Source organism: Zalophus californianus, chromosome 11 (genome assembly GCF_009762305.2).
Source record: "Zalophus californianus isolate mZalCal1 chromosome 11, mZalCal1.pri.v2, whole genome shotgun sequence".
NCBI lineage: Eukaryota > Metazoa > Chordata > Mammalia > Carnivora > Otariidae > Zalophus > Zalophus californianus.
In genome coordinates, this window is record NC_045605.1 from 37,885,321 (window position 1) to 37,901,459 (window position 16,139).

Sequence of the window (16,139 nt, forward strand, 5' to 3'; positions counted from 1 at the left end):
CATGACCTGAGCTGAAGGCAGGCGCCCCACTTCCTGTGTCTTTTTGAAGAAGGCCTCAGCAAAAGGCATGAAGATAAAATAAACCAACAAAGTGGGTGCATGTGAGAGTGTGGTATTTGTGTGAAATGCAGCTGAAAATAAACCACAAGGCCAACTAACATAGAAAACAAGCAAAAGCTTTAAACGTACAGACAGCCAAAAAAAGCACTTTGGAAGAAGTGCTCTTGAGCATCGGGGGCTGTTGGTGGTGGTTTTTGTCGTATTGTTGTGCAGGCAGAATTCTGAGGCAAATTCTGCAGATTATGAATTCACCCTATAGTGCACAAAAATCATCACCACAGAAATTAGTGGCTAGAGAAAACATTTTCAACCAATTTACTTTTGGAAAATTCACACAAGGCCAGACACCAATTAAAAAAATTCATGTTTATGCTGCCAAGTAAGGATAGCAGGAAGAATTAGATCAAAACATCTCACAAGGTAACATAAGACTCTAAAAACATGAGCTACATTGCATTGAAATTTGTAAAAAGGTTCAAAACCATAAAAAAGGCCCAACCCCTCAAAATTCTGATCAATGGCTCCAAAATGCACCAAGATGGTGAAAGCATTTGGTAAACAAAAATCATTTCTTTAAAAATCATTGCTTATAAATGTGAAGCATGAGTCAGTGGCTGGAGAGTTACAAGACGAATGGCTGGTCATTTTTACCAGTTCCTATGTGGCCACGTAGCATCTAGACAAGAGCTCAGAATTTTGACCTTTCTCAAAAATTCATTTCCCCTTTCTCCCTTTCTATCAAAAGAAAAGCAGTGCAAAATTACAGAGGTTTTCTTTGAAAAGAACATGAAGATTGGAGCTAACCACCTGACCTCCTCTGAACTGACTTTCCCCCCGAGGACGGCGGAAGGAGTGGGCAGGAAGGGGAAGGTGGCTTCCCACAGAATTATTAGATGCCCCATAAACACACGTGGAAGCAAAGAAGGGGGCCAGGGGGACTGGTGGAAGGGCCTTGATCCACCTGTGCATCTGAGACTCCAAACGGGGCAGAGGAGAGCAGCAGGCTGGGTAAATCCCACAGGACTCCCATTCTTTGCGGGCAACAGACCAGTGTCCCTCGCCTGGAGGGTGATGAGCAAGGCAGGGCCTAGCACAGATGAGTGGCTGAAGGTGGGCTCTGTCCGGTGCCCACCACAGGGGTCTTACGCTTCAGACCCGTCCATTGCCCGACTTCTGATCTGACATTCCAGTCCCATTTGTCCCCTCGGGGCCCAGGCTCCCAAACATGCATCTAACCCGATAAAGCACGGGGAGCGGAGACGACAATGACACACAAAGACCCCCGTGTCACGCTTCCCAAGTAGCACATTTACACGGTTACTGGGGCTCCACCGTCCTCAGCCGGTGGACTCCAGTGGTTCTCTGCTCCTAACCAGCCAAGAATTACCATTTCCGTTTCAGAAATTAGGTAATTTGTGAAGGAAGTCAGTGACACTCGGAAAGGCTTATGCGTAATCACACGCCCACAGCCGGCAGCAGAGGAAGAAGCCCTGAATGGGGGTGCCCCGCCTGCCTGGGCAGTGTTCCTGCCATTAAAAACCCCACGGAGCGAGACAACTCCCAGGGCCATCGTCAACAGCTGGGCGTTAGACCCAATCTGGCAAAGAAGGCCAAATTCCTCAGGAACTGTCTGGGCTCTTCCTCAAGACAGAGAGGGCACTTATTGCCTTAGAGAATGAAAAGATGAAAAGAAACACCTCTCAGCTCCGTAAAACTCCAGGCTTCGCTGTTCTCACCCTGGGCAGGAGGACTGATCAGAGGTTGCAATTTCCTCCAGCTCTCCCACCATCGCTCTGGGGCTCCGCCACACGACACACCTCTCGAAGGTCTGCTCCCGCTCCCGGGTCTCGCTCAGAGGGGCTACTGTAGGCTGTTTTCCCTCACGCAGACATATGTAACCAAGCACTAGAAATTGATCCCCGGTGGTCATTTTCCACATGAGTCCACAAGGTCTCTCCAGATGCGAGCACGCCGTGGCGCCCAGCAGAGGCACCTGTGCCCTCGTGGGTGGCACCGATCTCTCTCCAAGTTTCTGGGAGGGGAACCACTGGAGGTACCATTCCTGGGGGTTCTTTTCTACATGAGTAATGAATGTGAGAGCCACGAGACCTTATAGAGTACACCCACGCCCTCCAGCCCAACAGGCCTTCTCTTCATGGCCCCCAAAACGTGGGATTGACTATATGATGGGGCTGCATCCAGTGTTTACTCCTCACCTGGTTCAGGTCCCACACTCCCAAAGGGTTCAACAACAACCCGTATTAAGTCCAGTTTCGTGGGTGTTCCTCTGAGATTTGAGGATCTCCTCCACCTATACTGACCCTGAACTTTGATAAATCTCGAGCAACTGTGAATGAAATGCCCATGGCATCTATGGGCCCACAGCCAACTGGTAGGGCAGGGACGCAGCGGGAGCCCTGAGTGTGAGATGCACGGCCCCTCAAGTCGGGGTGGGGGGGGGGGACAAGACTGTGCGCAGGTGAGCCCCGGCAGTCAGGGAGAAGCACCTGCTCGTTCAGACAAGAGGATGCTTTAACAGAATTCCTTTGTCAATTATCAAGCATTCTGAGCTCATTTTTATTTTATTTTTTTTAATATTTTATTTATTGGAGAGAGAGAGAGATTGTGAGAGAAAGATCACGAGCAGAGGGGAGGGGCAGAGGGAGAAGCAGACTCCCCGCGGAGCAGGGAGCCTGGTGCAGGACTCAATCCCAGACGCCGGGATCATGGCCTGAGCCGCAGGCAGACACTCAACCAGTGGAGCCACCCAGGCACCCTAAGCTCATTTTTAAAGGGAGGATAAGGCTGTGTGCCCACAAAAAGGAAGTAAAGCAGCAGAGGTAATAACTGACAACGGCAACAACTTCAAACCTAAAGAAACCAGGCTTCGGGTCACACACAGCCCCAGGGAACACGAGACCCAGCGCTCACGGCCATCGTGACTGGGAATACAGCAGCACACCAATCTGAGCCTCATTTCTTCACCTGCAAAACGAGGCCACTAACAGTTCCTGTTGGGCCCTTTGCGAAGGTGGGACCTGAACCAGGTGAGGAGCGGATGCAGCCCCACCTTCTGGTCAGGCCCACGTTTAACGAGGATTAAATCTCGTCTGGCCCATGACACATACATGCTGTTAAGAGAGAGCGTGACATACTTGCACAACGTCACTCTTGAGGACCACGTAGTATCCCACTGCGTGGGGGTGCTCTCAGCGACTGAACGCATCCTCTGGATGCACCACAGGCGGGCCTCACCTCTCAGCCGCTGCAGTGGCCGCGGCATTCATGGCAAAGTGTCGGATGGTACTCTCCTCCAGGTACTTCTGCTCCCACTTGGTCATGTCGGCCTCCAGGGCCAGGATCCGCTCCTCCTTCTCCCTCACAAGTTCCATGAGGGCCGGGGCATTATACTCTGGCATGCCGGTTGGCTGGCCATTTCCATGTTTCTGAGAAGCAAGAGAAATATGCATCTTGAAGCGGGAAAGGGGAAGACCATAGAAACGGGGTGTGCGGACCCCACAGCCCACTCCCACACTGTCCTCATGCCCCTGCTCCCTCTCCTACGGGCACGACGCAAACCCTCCAGGTCCTACCGCCAAGGGTCACCGTCCAAATTCCTCCACCCCGAATTCTCATGCAACTCTGTAAGACAACCTTATCCCGATGTTAGAGGTGAGAAAACTCAGCTTCTGGGAGGTAGAATGAGCTGTTCAATCTCTCTCAGCTACTCAGTGGTAGCGTCGGACCAGGATCCGTCTGGCCACACAGCCCTGCAGGACTAAGAGGCAGCTTGTCCCATGTCTGCCCTTCACTTAGACCAAAATCAACAACAGGAACGAAGTCTTGGCCTGCTGGACTAGGGCATTTTCTGCGCAGTTCAAGGAGGTGATTCCCACTGTTCATTGCCCCTGAGCCTGGGAGATTAGAACGGAAAGGCAAAGGAAGGGGAGCAAGATGCCCCGAAGTACATGCTCCCCTGGGTGCAAGGCTGTCATCTGGGACACAGAGGAAGGAGTGTCTGCCCCACTGAGAGGCCTCGGGAGCAAATTAGCTACTGCCTAGGAAAGCCTGTAATCAACTTTAAAGGGCTAACCAAAATAAAGTGCTACCGGAAATCCGCGAATGCCAGTCAAGCTAATTTTTCAGCCCTTTCTTTTCATCTCGGTCTGGAAGATAGGAAATAAAGCGGTTGTGTTATCCGGACCGCTCACAAGTGAGGATACTGACGTTTCAGATTTCTTTCCTCCTTTTAACTCAGGTATATTATCTCCTCTAAACGGCATGACTTGCAGGACGGTGGGGTTTTGAGAAGGTTCTGCCTTCAGAAGAGAATGATTTCTCCCCATTATTCCTCGTGTTTTCCGGTGATCACAAACTGTAAATGCAGGGCTGGGTGCAAGGTGAGGGGTTCCTGAACGCTTTACCGGGAACCACATCCGTTACCCGGAGCAACAGCTCGGCAGGTGAGCCACCCTCACAGAATCTAATCCTACCAGAGAGACCAAAGCAAATGGGCCCAGGGGCTTTCTATAACCCACATGTTTCTATTCGATTTTTTAAAGCTATACTTACCAGTATTCTAGAATCTGGTGGTTGCTTGCCAGTAACCAACATTTAAGCAAGAATAGAGCAGAAAGCATGTAACTCTCCTCATCAACCTGTACAAAAAGCTGGCGAGGCACTGATCTCAGGCAGGGGGACGAATGAACCAGTCCATTGAGATGAGAAGCTCCCTTGCTGTTAGAAACCGTCCAAGAAAAAGACCCCACAGCTTGGCTAAGCTGTCATCGATGCCTATCATTTTCTGTCTCACTCCCTTGTGATGGCATCTCAGCTGGCTGATTTCTGCAAAATCCTCTTGGCCTCACATGAGGTCATGGCACCTCTTCACAGGGCCCCCGATTCAGGTCATTGAGAGTTATTTAAACAAAAGCATGAATTTCAACATTCAAGAACACGAAGATAGCATGGCTGAATGGATAAGCATGCCGGCCAGAAAAACGGGTTGAGGGTCAGGCAGGCCAGCTTTTGCTGCCCACTCAGCAAGTGCACAAATATTTACTGAACATGTACCTGGTACTAGGGATGCACAGTGAGCAATACAGACACCATCTCCATCCTTCATGTTTTCATCTCGGAAGAATGTCCTAATTAGCTAATGACCTTGGGCTGGTCTCTCAACTGCCTTGGGCCTCATTTCCCTCTTCAAGAACATTCTCCCCCTTCTCTCTTCTACCTCACAGGGCTACTGCGGTAGTGAGATGTGACAATTATCTTGAGCTCTTTGCAAGAAAGAGAAGATGGTGAATTCTTTTTTTTTTTAAGATTTTATTTATTTATTTGAGAGAGAGAGAATGAGAGATAGCACGAGAGGGAAGAGGGTCAGAGGGAGAAGCAGACTCCCTGCTGAGCAGGGAGCCTGAATGTGGGACTCGATCCCGGGACTCCAGGATCATGACCTGAGCCGAAGGCAGTCGCTTAACCAACTGAGCCACCCAGGCGCCCAAGATGGTGAATTCTTACACGCGTTCATTTCTCTTCCTCTTACCTTCATCTCTCTTTTACCACCTCTCAGCTTCCAATGATGCTAAGTACGATTGCGCTTCCTATGGTGGAGGGAGATTCCTTATAATAACAAGGATAATGGAGTTGAGTCTGGTTTCGCAGCACTCAAAACAGAAGATCCAAGGAGAAGTAATCTGATTGTAGGGTGTGGGTGGCACATTAACTGGAAAAGAACATTCTCTTTTGCTCTAAGTATTGAGATGCGCTCTTTTTGTCAGCCAAAGACTCGTTAAGTATCCCTCAGATGCCAGGATGGTACCAGGCACCAGAGAAGCCTACCTTCAAGTTGGGGAGGTCAAGATCTCAGTTACTGAGAAGAACTCAAGGGTGGGCCTTAAATATCAGGGCATATGGCACAGGCCAGATGGATCAGAAGTCCAGAGACAGACTCACCCTTCCTATGAGCTAGCAACTAAGCCAAGATCGTGGGAGGCCGGGTGGGTTCCTTAATTTTCTGGGCAATCTCACTAACACCTCCTTCCCTAGCCAAGTACACACACCCAGAGCAAAATGTGTGTGCCCGCCATGAGAAAGAGCTGAGTTGGCCTGAACAGATGCTTTCAAGTGTTTTCAAGTATTCCAACCACAACCACTATGCTCTATCCAGTAGATAATTCCGTGGAGCCCTGCCTTGCATTTCCCTGGTTCCCAACTTAGAGCACACCCTTCAGCAGCTGCAGAGGGCTTTGCCGACTGCACTGGCTGATGACACACAAGCCCCAGGCTCTCTCTGGAGCCAGGAGCCTTTGACCAGTGTATAATGGAGCCCAGCCCAGCTGCAGAGCTTTCCTTGCTGAGGCACACATGGACCTGGGCTGGGGTGTGTAACTCTAAGCTTTTCGCAGCTAGGTTTTATTGACAGCTGTTACTGGCACAAAGAAGGAAAGGCAGAAGAACTAGGAGCTTATGGCCAATATCATATCCTAGGGATAGTCCTGAACTCCTTCCTCTCCTTTCTCTCTGAAAACTCACTCATGATCAGGCCTGACTCATTTCACCCTCTTACTAGCTCCTGCATGGAATCCCACTTCATGACACCCTCAATGGCACCAAGAGCCTTCAGGCTGGCCCCCTGGACTTCCACATTCACCCCTCCAGATCCTCCTGACACCATGAGATGGCTCTTTCTCTGATCCGCTGTACCATGTTCCTCTCCAGCTTAAAGAGCTCCTAGTCATTGGCTCTCTGCTGACCGCAGAAACAAGAACAATCTCTCAACTTGACCAGATGCCTTCCACTAGCTGTCCTCTGCCTCCTCAGCAGCGACCTCGCTGTGCATTCTCCCCCAGCTAGTGGCAGCCGGCCACCTGGAAAGCGCCATGCTGTTCCACACCTCTCTCCCCTACACAAAATCCTCTGCTACCTCTGAGGTTCATCCCCCAGAATGTCCAACAAACTCATCTTTCAAAGTCTGACTCAAATGTCCTCCCTTGGGAAGTTGTCTACAGTCGCATTCCCCTGTGCCAAGCCCCCGGCAGTCAGCACTTTCTCTCTTTAAGGACTTTTGTCACTGCAACGAGTGGACTGACTGGTTCCTCCACTGGCCGCAACGTTGGTTCGCTGGGGACAGGGAGAGTTCTCATCTCCCTGGGTCTGCAATGCGCAGTGCGCAGCCTGAACCACAGCAGGGTGCTGGAGGAATGTGTGGCCCTGGCCTCACCTGCTGGGTCCTCAGCGCATCCAGCTCTCTCTCCAGCCAGGTCCGCAGTCTCCGCTCCATCTGCTCTCGCTTCTCACACGCAGACTGCAGCTGGCTCAGGGCCTGCTGGAGCTTCTCCACCTTCTCCACATAGGCTTGCTTCTCTCGTAACTGAGCAGAGGACAGTGAAGACGAGCAGAGAACTTAGACTGGCAGTTCCCAAAGCTGGGATGGAGGTGGGTGGGTAGGGGGTCAGATTACCCCCTGGGGATCCTGTTTGAACTACGAGTGTATGGACCTTCCCTAATGCCATCCCTCTGCTGTGCTGGGACAGAAAGGATTGACACAAAGGCCACAAGTTACACCTAGAACGGATGGGATGCTTGGAATGAGAGACCCCTACCAGGGCACCTGCTTTCGGCCAGAGGTCCAGCTCTGAGCTCCATCCTCGGTGCCTGCTTAATTATGACAGCATTTGCAGACATTGGAAATGAAGTTAGTAAAGAGTTTTTTAAGGCCACAAGGAAAAGCTTATTCTATAATGTTAAGTAAAAAACCCAGAATCAAAAATTCTATACATGCTCACAGCTCCGCCCGCCTGCCTATCATCGACGCATGGAAAAAGACTGGAAGGAAAGACTTAAAAGCATCCCCCATGTTTATCTGTACAGCACAATAGGAATTTCTCATCTTCCTTATTCTCTTCTGAAGTTTTCAAATCTTCTATAATAACTGTAACTTGCTATCACGAAGAAATTGTAGGTGTGTGTACACATTTGTGTGTGAATAAAGATAAAATGTCCTATTGTAGATATCTGTGGAGTAGCTTTCTTCTAAAGAGTTCTGAGCCCTTTATAGAGGAGTAGTGGACAGCCCTGGAGAGACAGGGAGGGCACGATGAACCCTCAACCACCACCATAACCGAGGAGATAGAAATTGAGGTAAAAAGGATTTATGGAAATGTCACATCAGGCACAGAAATTAGAATCAAGATGGACAACTTCAACTCTCACTCCCAGACTTTTGGCTTCCTCCAGTTAGGAGCCTGGCTCATGCCCATAAATCCCAGGTCCCTTTCTAACTTTCTGGGAATCGGCTCATGCCAAATGCCAGGCTGAGGTGTTGACTCGATCTGGTCGTGGGTGAGAAGATACCAGATGGTAGCTCCTGTCTGCACCTGGGTGTGCTGATGCCGTGCAGGTGATTCAGATCCTGAGCTCGGCCCGCGATTGCGCTGGCAAGCGGGAACATGCTAGTGGTTGAAGAGCCTGCTGCAAACAGCGGTTTGTTACTTCGCAGGCAGCACCGTAGGGAGCTCCTGGCCACAGTCACTGGATAAGATGGAGGTGCTTCTGACCTTTGAGGGGCGGGTGGGCAGCAACCCCACGGCCTTTTCTAAACCTGCTCGTGGCATCATTTTCCATCGGGCCGTTTCATTCACTCTGCTTTTGATGACTTGAGTCAGCTGGGTAGACATTTGAGGATTTACTAACTGCAGGCTTCTGTGCTAGAAGCTGATTTAGCTGAGAAAACATTTTGAGTCCCGTTCATACACTACTTATCCTACACAGTATATGCAGTTTCCTGGGCACGCGTGCAGCCATTAGAACAGAAGGGCCATGAGATCTGTGCATTTCGATCCCTGCTGGGCCGAGGTACACGGTGTGTCCCCAGTGCCTGCAACAGTACCCGGCATCCAGTAGGTACTCAAGAAATATTTGCTGAATGGAGAGCTCTTATTCCTAACCAACTACAAGATCCTTAAAGGCATGGATCTGTCTCATTCACCTTTGTCTCAGCCTTTAGCTTAGCAAGGAGTATATTAGAATGGGGATGATTAAGAGTAAAAGTTCATATCAACCAATGTTTTTGAAGTTTCTCCATGCCAAGCATTGTGTTTTATATGCAATGATCTCATCGAATCCTCCCGATATCAGTAAAGGGACAGCTCCTCTGTTATCTCCATCTAAGAGAGAGAACTGAAGAGCTTACATGACTTGAAGTCACACACTGACACATCCCAGGATCAGGATTCTAATTCTTTAGAGTCTGGCCCTGGAGTCAGCGTAAGCACTCGGTATGAGCTATCTGAACTGAATTAGGACCCCTCAAAAGAAACTTTAAAAAGAACGGGGAGTGATACTGGAAAGCAGACAAAAGAGAGGTTCTGGAGAAGCTACACGCAATCAAAGATCTTCTAGAATGACAAGAACATCCACAGTAGTGATTTAAAAAAAAACACCTGTCTTTAAGGAGCTTGCAATTAACTTGTACTTTATTAGAAATATTAAAATTAAAAGATTTTTATAAAATTATGATTTTCCTTGGCTCCACACATGGAGATGGCAACCTGACTAATTTCAGTTATAACCATGATGAGGAATCCTGGCCCTGTCCTCAAAGCAGACCTTGTGTCCTTTAGGGATTAAGGTCGCTTTCTGCACCAAACGGAAGTCCTAGCTGATGAGTTCCACAGCGGTAAACGCGAATCCTCTGGGGCTGCTACTTGGGTCCTCGTGCTAGTCTTAAAACTGCAGTTCCTCTACAGGACTTGTGGGTTTAAAAGGCTTCTAGCGAACAAGACCTTTGTTGACTTAACAACCTTCCCGGTAAGCTGCTTGAACGGCGACACTGAATTTGCTGGGACACTTGAGTTACCCAGCGTCAGGAGAGGTCTTCTGAAGGGGTTGCTTTTCATTCTCGACAATAGTTGGATTAGTAACAACCCTGTTTGCTGTGTGTGCCAACCACCAAGGTCAGTACTTTGTGTGGAATAACTTACTTAGGCCTCTTTCAGACTTTGAGTCTCTACTTTCGGCAGTGGCTCTGCGCAGGTCAGGCCCCATGACCCGGGGGGCTTGCTGCCGTTGGGGGCTGGCAGGTGCGGGGCAGCAGGCTCCCGTCCTCCAGCCTAGGCCACTCCTCCTCCTCTGCCACCATGTCTGCAGTCTGAATCCCCTAGCCTGAACCTCAGAAATGGTCGATCCACGTCCATAGTCAGGCTTCATGGCAAAGTCTACCTCACAAAATGTCATCTAAAGGGTTGATTTAATCGGAAACTACTAAATCCATAATGCTTGAGAGGGATCAAACTTTCCTGGACGAGGGGAGTCATTGTCCAGCTGAGCCAACTTCTGGAAACTGGAGACCGGTTTGCTGAATGCCACGCCAACCCCACCCTATCAGAAGACTTTTGCTTTTTTTTTTTAAAGCAATCAAGAGCCCAAAGACAGAGCAGATAAACTATTTAAAAAACAAAAAACTGTTAGCCTCTTTTCTCTACAGGCACCAGTGGTTTCCAGTCCTTCCGTTTGTTTCCAGCCCTGGACACTTGCCAACCAATGGGCTGCAGGCTGGGTTTTGGGTGGAACGTGAGCTCTTTCACGGCTGTGTTTCAGAATTTGCCTGGCTCTGGGCTGGATAAACTTTGTTGGTATTCATTTTTATCTGGGAGGCCTCCTGTCCCTCCCCCTGACTCAAAGCTTTGGAGCTGGCTCCAGTGAGGGGTGCTGGTTGGGAAAAGGAAGTGGAGGCCCTTTGGGCTCTGCCCCCACCCCCGTCTCACCTCCTCTTCCAGCTTGATGACCCTGGCCTGGGCGTTGCTCAGAGCCTGGTCTAGGATCTCAATGTGTCTCCGGTGGTCCTCGCTCGCAGTCCGCACGGCTGCTAACTCCATTTCCAACTTCTCCTTCTCCTTCAAGAACTCTTTGTCTAGAAGGGAGACAAGAACAAAACTACCTCTATCAGAAAGCACTGCCCTCTGGGCTCATGGCCAGTCTACATCTGGCAAGGATTAGAAATAAAAAAGCATGCAGAGAGTGGAGGGTTGAATTACTGCTTTGCTCCCTCTTAATAGCGGTGATGTGTGAGGTAAGGGCTTGCTCAGAAACCACTGTTAACTCTAGATACATTCCAGGTCACAGTACCAGAGACGAACAGGACACCAAGAACTACTGACCCCATATTCTCCATAACTCACTGCTGTACAACATTTACTTTTGTGCTTCTTGTTAACCTTGTACCTATGATTTCATTTTATGCTCACAACCTCCCCTGCTTCCGTCTTCCGAACCTGTAACAAAAGGGCAGGCAGGACTAACAATACTAATATTCCCATTCACAGAAAAATAAACCAAGGTCTAGAGGGTTCAGCTCTTTGCTGAGGCCAGACAGCAGAGGGGACTCCAACCCAGGCCTCCAATGCTGTGCTGGATCCTCTTCCCATATGACCTGGCCCCCCACATCTTCTCCGAGTTCTGTTCAAGAGAGGAAAGGGTTATTGCTTTGGATTTAGGGACACTGCTCTGGGTTTAGGAAATGGCTTTCCTCTCATTCAGTGACAGTGTAACTGATGGCGATCACAGGGTGTGGAGTGCAACAGCTGCCCTGCATTCAGTAGCCTCCACACGGCCTTCCTGGAGACTAACTACCACCTTAGCTTAAGCAGGGATGGCCAATGGCATCATGGGTCAGTACTCCACACGGCCTTCCTGGAGACTAACTACCACCTTAGCTTAAGCAGGGACGGCCAATGGCGTCATGGAGTCAGTACTGTTTATCGAAGATATTTTTCCTGTTAACAGAAGCAATACATTTTATTTTTAAAATAAATTGGAATATTTAGTCATGTTGTTCATAACATGGAAAAACTTGAATGGACGCAAGGTGCAAGACTGTACACCCTACAAGAGACTGCATTGCAGCCATTAAAATTAAATAAGAATAGGCGCGTCTGAGTGGCTCAGTCGGCTAAGCGTCTGACTCTTGGTTTCGGCTCAGGTCATGATCTCAGGGTCGTGGGATCGAGCCCCACATGGGGCTCCGGCCTCGGCACGGAGTCTGCTTGAACTTCTTTCTCTCCCTCTCCATCTGCCCCTCCCAAATAAGTAAATAAAATCTTAAAAACAAATAAATAAATAAAAGACAATGGCATGGAAAAAAAATACTTCATTACTGAAAAAAATTGGTTACGTAAACCGTGTGCACACTATTCCATAGTTGTCAAAAAGAAGGTGTACGATTACAGCGGCAGCAGTAAGAGTTAGAGGTTGATTTCTACGGACCCACACCACTTGAACGCCTCTGACGGGTTATGTGGATCCTTCCGTGACCCACACTGCAACACAGAGAACCACCATCCAATAGAAGCTCCACCAGTGCGTGCCAGTGGTTTCATTCATTCATATTTCCTTGTACAGTCACCCATGGACTTCATAGTTATCAAACCTTAAGGACCAGCCCTGTGGGCAATGAAGCAATGGAAAGAATGCTGTTTTAAGGAGCAGGAGATGTGCTTTTGAATACAGGGCCTGAGAATAAAAAAGACCTTCAAGCCTGCAAATACGCACTAACAAACTCACGGTTTTTGAGCCGGAAAGGATCACAGGAAATGTCCCCCTCCAGTGCCACCCCCGTTGCTTTATGAGTGAGAAGCGGAAAGCCCAGGGGCGACGGCAACGGTCCACGGTCCCCCTGCCATCTGGCACAGAGCCAGGACCAGAATCCGGGTCCCTGATGTCCCGCTACAATGTCCTTCCCCCTGGACAGCACTGCCCCTGCACTGTGAGGTCACGTGCATGGGACGCTTCAGAACTGGCAGACTGAGTAGCCTTGTATAGCTCCGTAGCAGATGTACTGCCTGGAAGCAATGGCCTCCCCTGGAAACAAAATGAAGCCACCAAGATCCTGACCCTGAGCATGGAATTACTTTTGGGCTATTCGTGTGCCTCGCTGCAATCACCTACTGTCCTCCCCACTTCTCCCTTTCAGTGGCATTTGAGATGCTGCCTCTGGAACTTTTTTCCTAATCCGTGGAGAATGGCCACGTGAAAGACCTCATCAAATGGGTCAGGAGCAGCTCATGGCTCTGCACCCTACCATCCACAGCCCTGAGTGACCCAGAGCATTTCACAGTGCAGAGTCAATGACATCTGGACACTAGCCCCATGGGTTTGGACAAGATCTCAACAGGCCTGGTGCCCAGGGGCCTTGTCCGGGCTCTGGAGGGCACCCAGGAATTACTCAGCATGCTTGGGAATGAACCACTGGGTTTCAGAGCTTCTGCCTGCTTATCAACCTAAGCGTAAAAGTTATTTTCTTTGTTGAGGGCAGCCAAGGACACACTGATTTTGACCAGAAGAGAGTAAAATGATAGACCAAGCTCAAGACCAGAGGCACAGTCAGGGCTTCTTGAGTTTTGCAAGTTGATGATCGCGATTCTTTGTGTCACAATGACAGCTATTTAGATTTTTGAATTAAATATTCCTCCCCTCCAACATGCGCCTGCCGTGCGCGCGCACACACACCCACACCCTGGATTCCGGCATTTGCTATTTCCTTAATATCATACTGTGGCTAAAGCATGCACCTCAACATCAGAAAGAACTGGACTCAAACCCCAAGTTCACCACTTTCCAGCTATGAGGTCTCGGGCATAGTTCACCTCTCTGAGACTCAGCTCCCTCATCTAATCAAATCTCATCTAATCTTACTACCAAATGAGAAAGAGAACATCTACATCACAGTGCTCTTTGATGACTCTGTTGATGGAGAGGAGACATATAAAGCACAAAGACCTGAATATCCTAGATATCTGTTTTGGTCATTATCGATTCCCTGAGCCTAGAACAGTGCTTGGCTCAATACTGTTGAACGAACGGATGACTCTCTATCGTGCCAAGTTCATTGCCAACTGTATAACACATGATAGTTCTTGTTAGCTGCTAGGTATTTCCTGACATCCTCTGTTACACAGCTGTCTACTCTGCCCCTGAAGCCACCACTCATCAGATGGCTGGGACTGACCCCGGTTCCCTCCTCTGCTCAGGCTCCCTGAACCTCACAGGTGTACACCATGGGGCAAAGACATGGATGCTGTCCTCTGAAATTCATGGATGGAAACATCTCTGTTATGAGTTTGGAAAAGACCCTGGACTTCAGGCTGCAGCAACATCACTTAGTATCACTCGCATTGGCTCAGAACTTTGCGTCCACTGACAGGAAGCAGTGTTCTCCATGGCAAAGTTGTAAAAATAATGTTCACGACAGTAGCAACAGTAACAAAACCTGCTCATGTTTGTCGAGTGAGTACCATGTTCCAAGAACGGTGTCTTTATTCCTTTTAATTACTCCCTCTCCTCTCAGTTTACTGGGTGAGGGAGGCACACTATTATTTCCACTTTCCCGCCGAGGAAAATGACCCTGGGGTTAAGTCACACACGCACAGAAGTGGGAGTGCTCAATCAGTGCAGAGGCAGAACATGCCTCTGGGCCTCTCTGACTCACGTTCACGAGCACGGTGCTGTGTGCCTCCCCTGTGTAAGCAGGCCGGGAGCAGAACCACAGAATGAGAGAAGCAGAAAGTGAACAAGAGCTCTGGCATGCTCATTACTGCAGAGGTTTAAGCATGTCACAGGCCATATCATGTTTCTCCAGACACAGCAATCACATCCACATGTGTATCCATGTACGAATATTAATTAATGAAGCATCAACTACATGGACGCATTAGAGAGTATTGTGAAAAGCTCGGTTCTAGAAGTAAATTGCCTGGCTTCATGTCCAGCGCCACCTCTTACGGTTTTGGGACTCTGGAAGCAAACGAGCCTCTTCGTGCTTTAGCTTCCTTGCCTTTAAAGTGAGGATCACAACAGTCCCTACTTGAAAGATGCATGTGGGAAGTGCCCAGGTAGTGTCAACTATGATAATGTGGTGGTTCTTGCTGGCGTTCCTAAAAGCATGATCAATTCTAGGGCTGCAAGATGAGTAGGTCGTGGCATTCTGCTCTCAGTCGGGCAGGAAGAGAGCAAGGACACACGCAGAGGCAGTGTGACAAGTCGCTCCACCATGCTTGCGCAGGTGCTGTGAGAACAGAAAGAGGACATCTAATTGAGGCCAGCAAGTGAGGGGGGCGGCCGTCACGGCAGTGAGCCTGTGCGCAGGGGGCTGTGGCCCAAGAGACACAGGATCGAGGTATGTCAGAGCCATTTTTAAAGGGCATCTCTTGGGAGCTGCCCAGCGAGAGTCCCAGGGGTGAAATCACGGCATAAGAAGGTCCCTTCAGCTTATTATTAGCTGAGCCCCTTGGCATAGCTCAAGAGAGATCAGCCTCACACTGAATTTTTGGTTGAGTTCCAACGTATATACTGAGAATTCCTAGAACAGGCAAGTTGACACAAGAGAACTCTTGCCCAGAATGGTCTGTTTACTCAGTGGATATGAATTACCCTGAACTGCGTGGAGCAGGGGGTTGTGTAGCTGATGGCTCCAGTCCCATTTACACAGAGGACGTCTGCTCATACACTGTTGACTCTGGAAACCACAGCGGCGGCACAGCTTTGTAGCCAGGCCGACCTGGCTTGCTTCTGGCACCTTCGTACAGCGGTTCGCCGTGGGCACGTGAGATGTGCCGGACTCATCTCCTCAGACGGAGCTCACGAGATCTACTCTGCATGACTGACGGGAGGTTTAGAGTGACCAGCGGTAAAATACCTACCGTGGTGCGTGGCACACAACAGACGTTCAGCAGAAAACAGCAAGAGTGAACATATTACTGGGGGCCTACCTTATCTCGGGCACCGTGTCTTGAGCCTTGTAACAGAACCTCATAACGACTCCATGTGACCACTGAGAAAACCAAAACCAAGTGAGCTCTGACCCTCGTGCAGGTCAGACGGTAGTCTCTTTCCTGAGGAAAGAGCCAGAGGAAAGAGAACTGGCCCAGTAATTCAAGGATGCTCCCTTTCCATCCTACCTTCTCGGTGGGTCCAGAGTGGCCAGTCTGTGGGAACGGTTTCTGCACATACGCTCTGAGCACAAAGCCTGACTACTGGCTGAACCACGGGATGGTGGGCCCTAGCCAGCTCTGTTGAGGAAT

The 16,139-nt window shown here is 49.5% G+C and overlaps 1 protein-coding gene across 5 annotated transcripts in view; it reads right to left on the reverse strand.

Moving 5' to 3' along the window:
- Window positions 1-16,139, reverse strand: part of AMOTL1 (angiomotin like 1) — a 116,225-nt gene that overhangs the window by 12,388 nt on the left and 87,698 nt on the right. For all 5 annotated transcript variants that reach the window (XM_027578859.2, XM_027578857.2, XM_027578861.2 and 2 more), the window contains 3 exons: window positions 10,830-10,975; window positions 7,286-7,435; window positions 3,316-3,506 (listed from right to left, as the gene is read on the reverse strand). In XM_027578859.2, coding sequence (XP_027434660.1) covers window positions 3,316-3,506; window positions 7,286-7,435; window positions 10,830-10,975 — 487 coding nt within the window. The remainder of the gene's footprint in view (window positions 1-3,315; window positions 3,507-7,285; window positions 7,436-10,829; window positions 10,976-16,139) is intronic.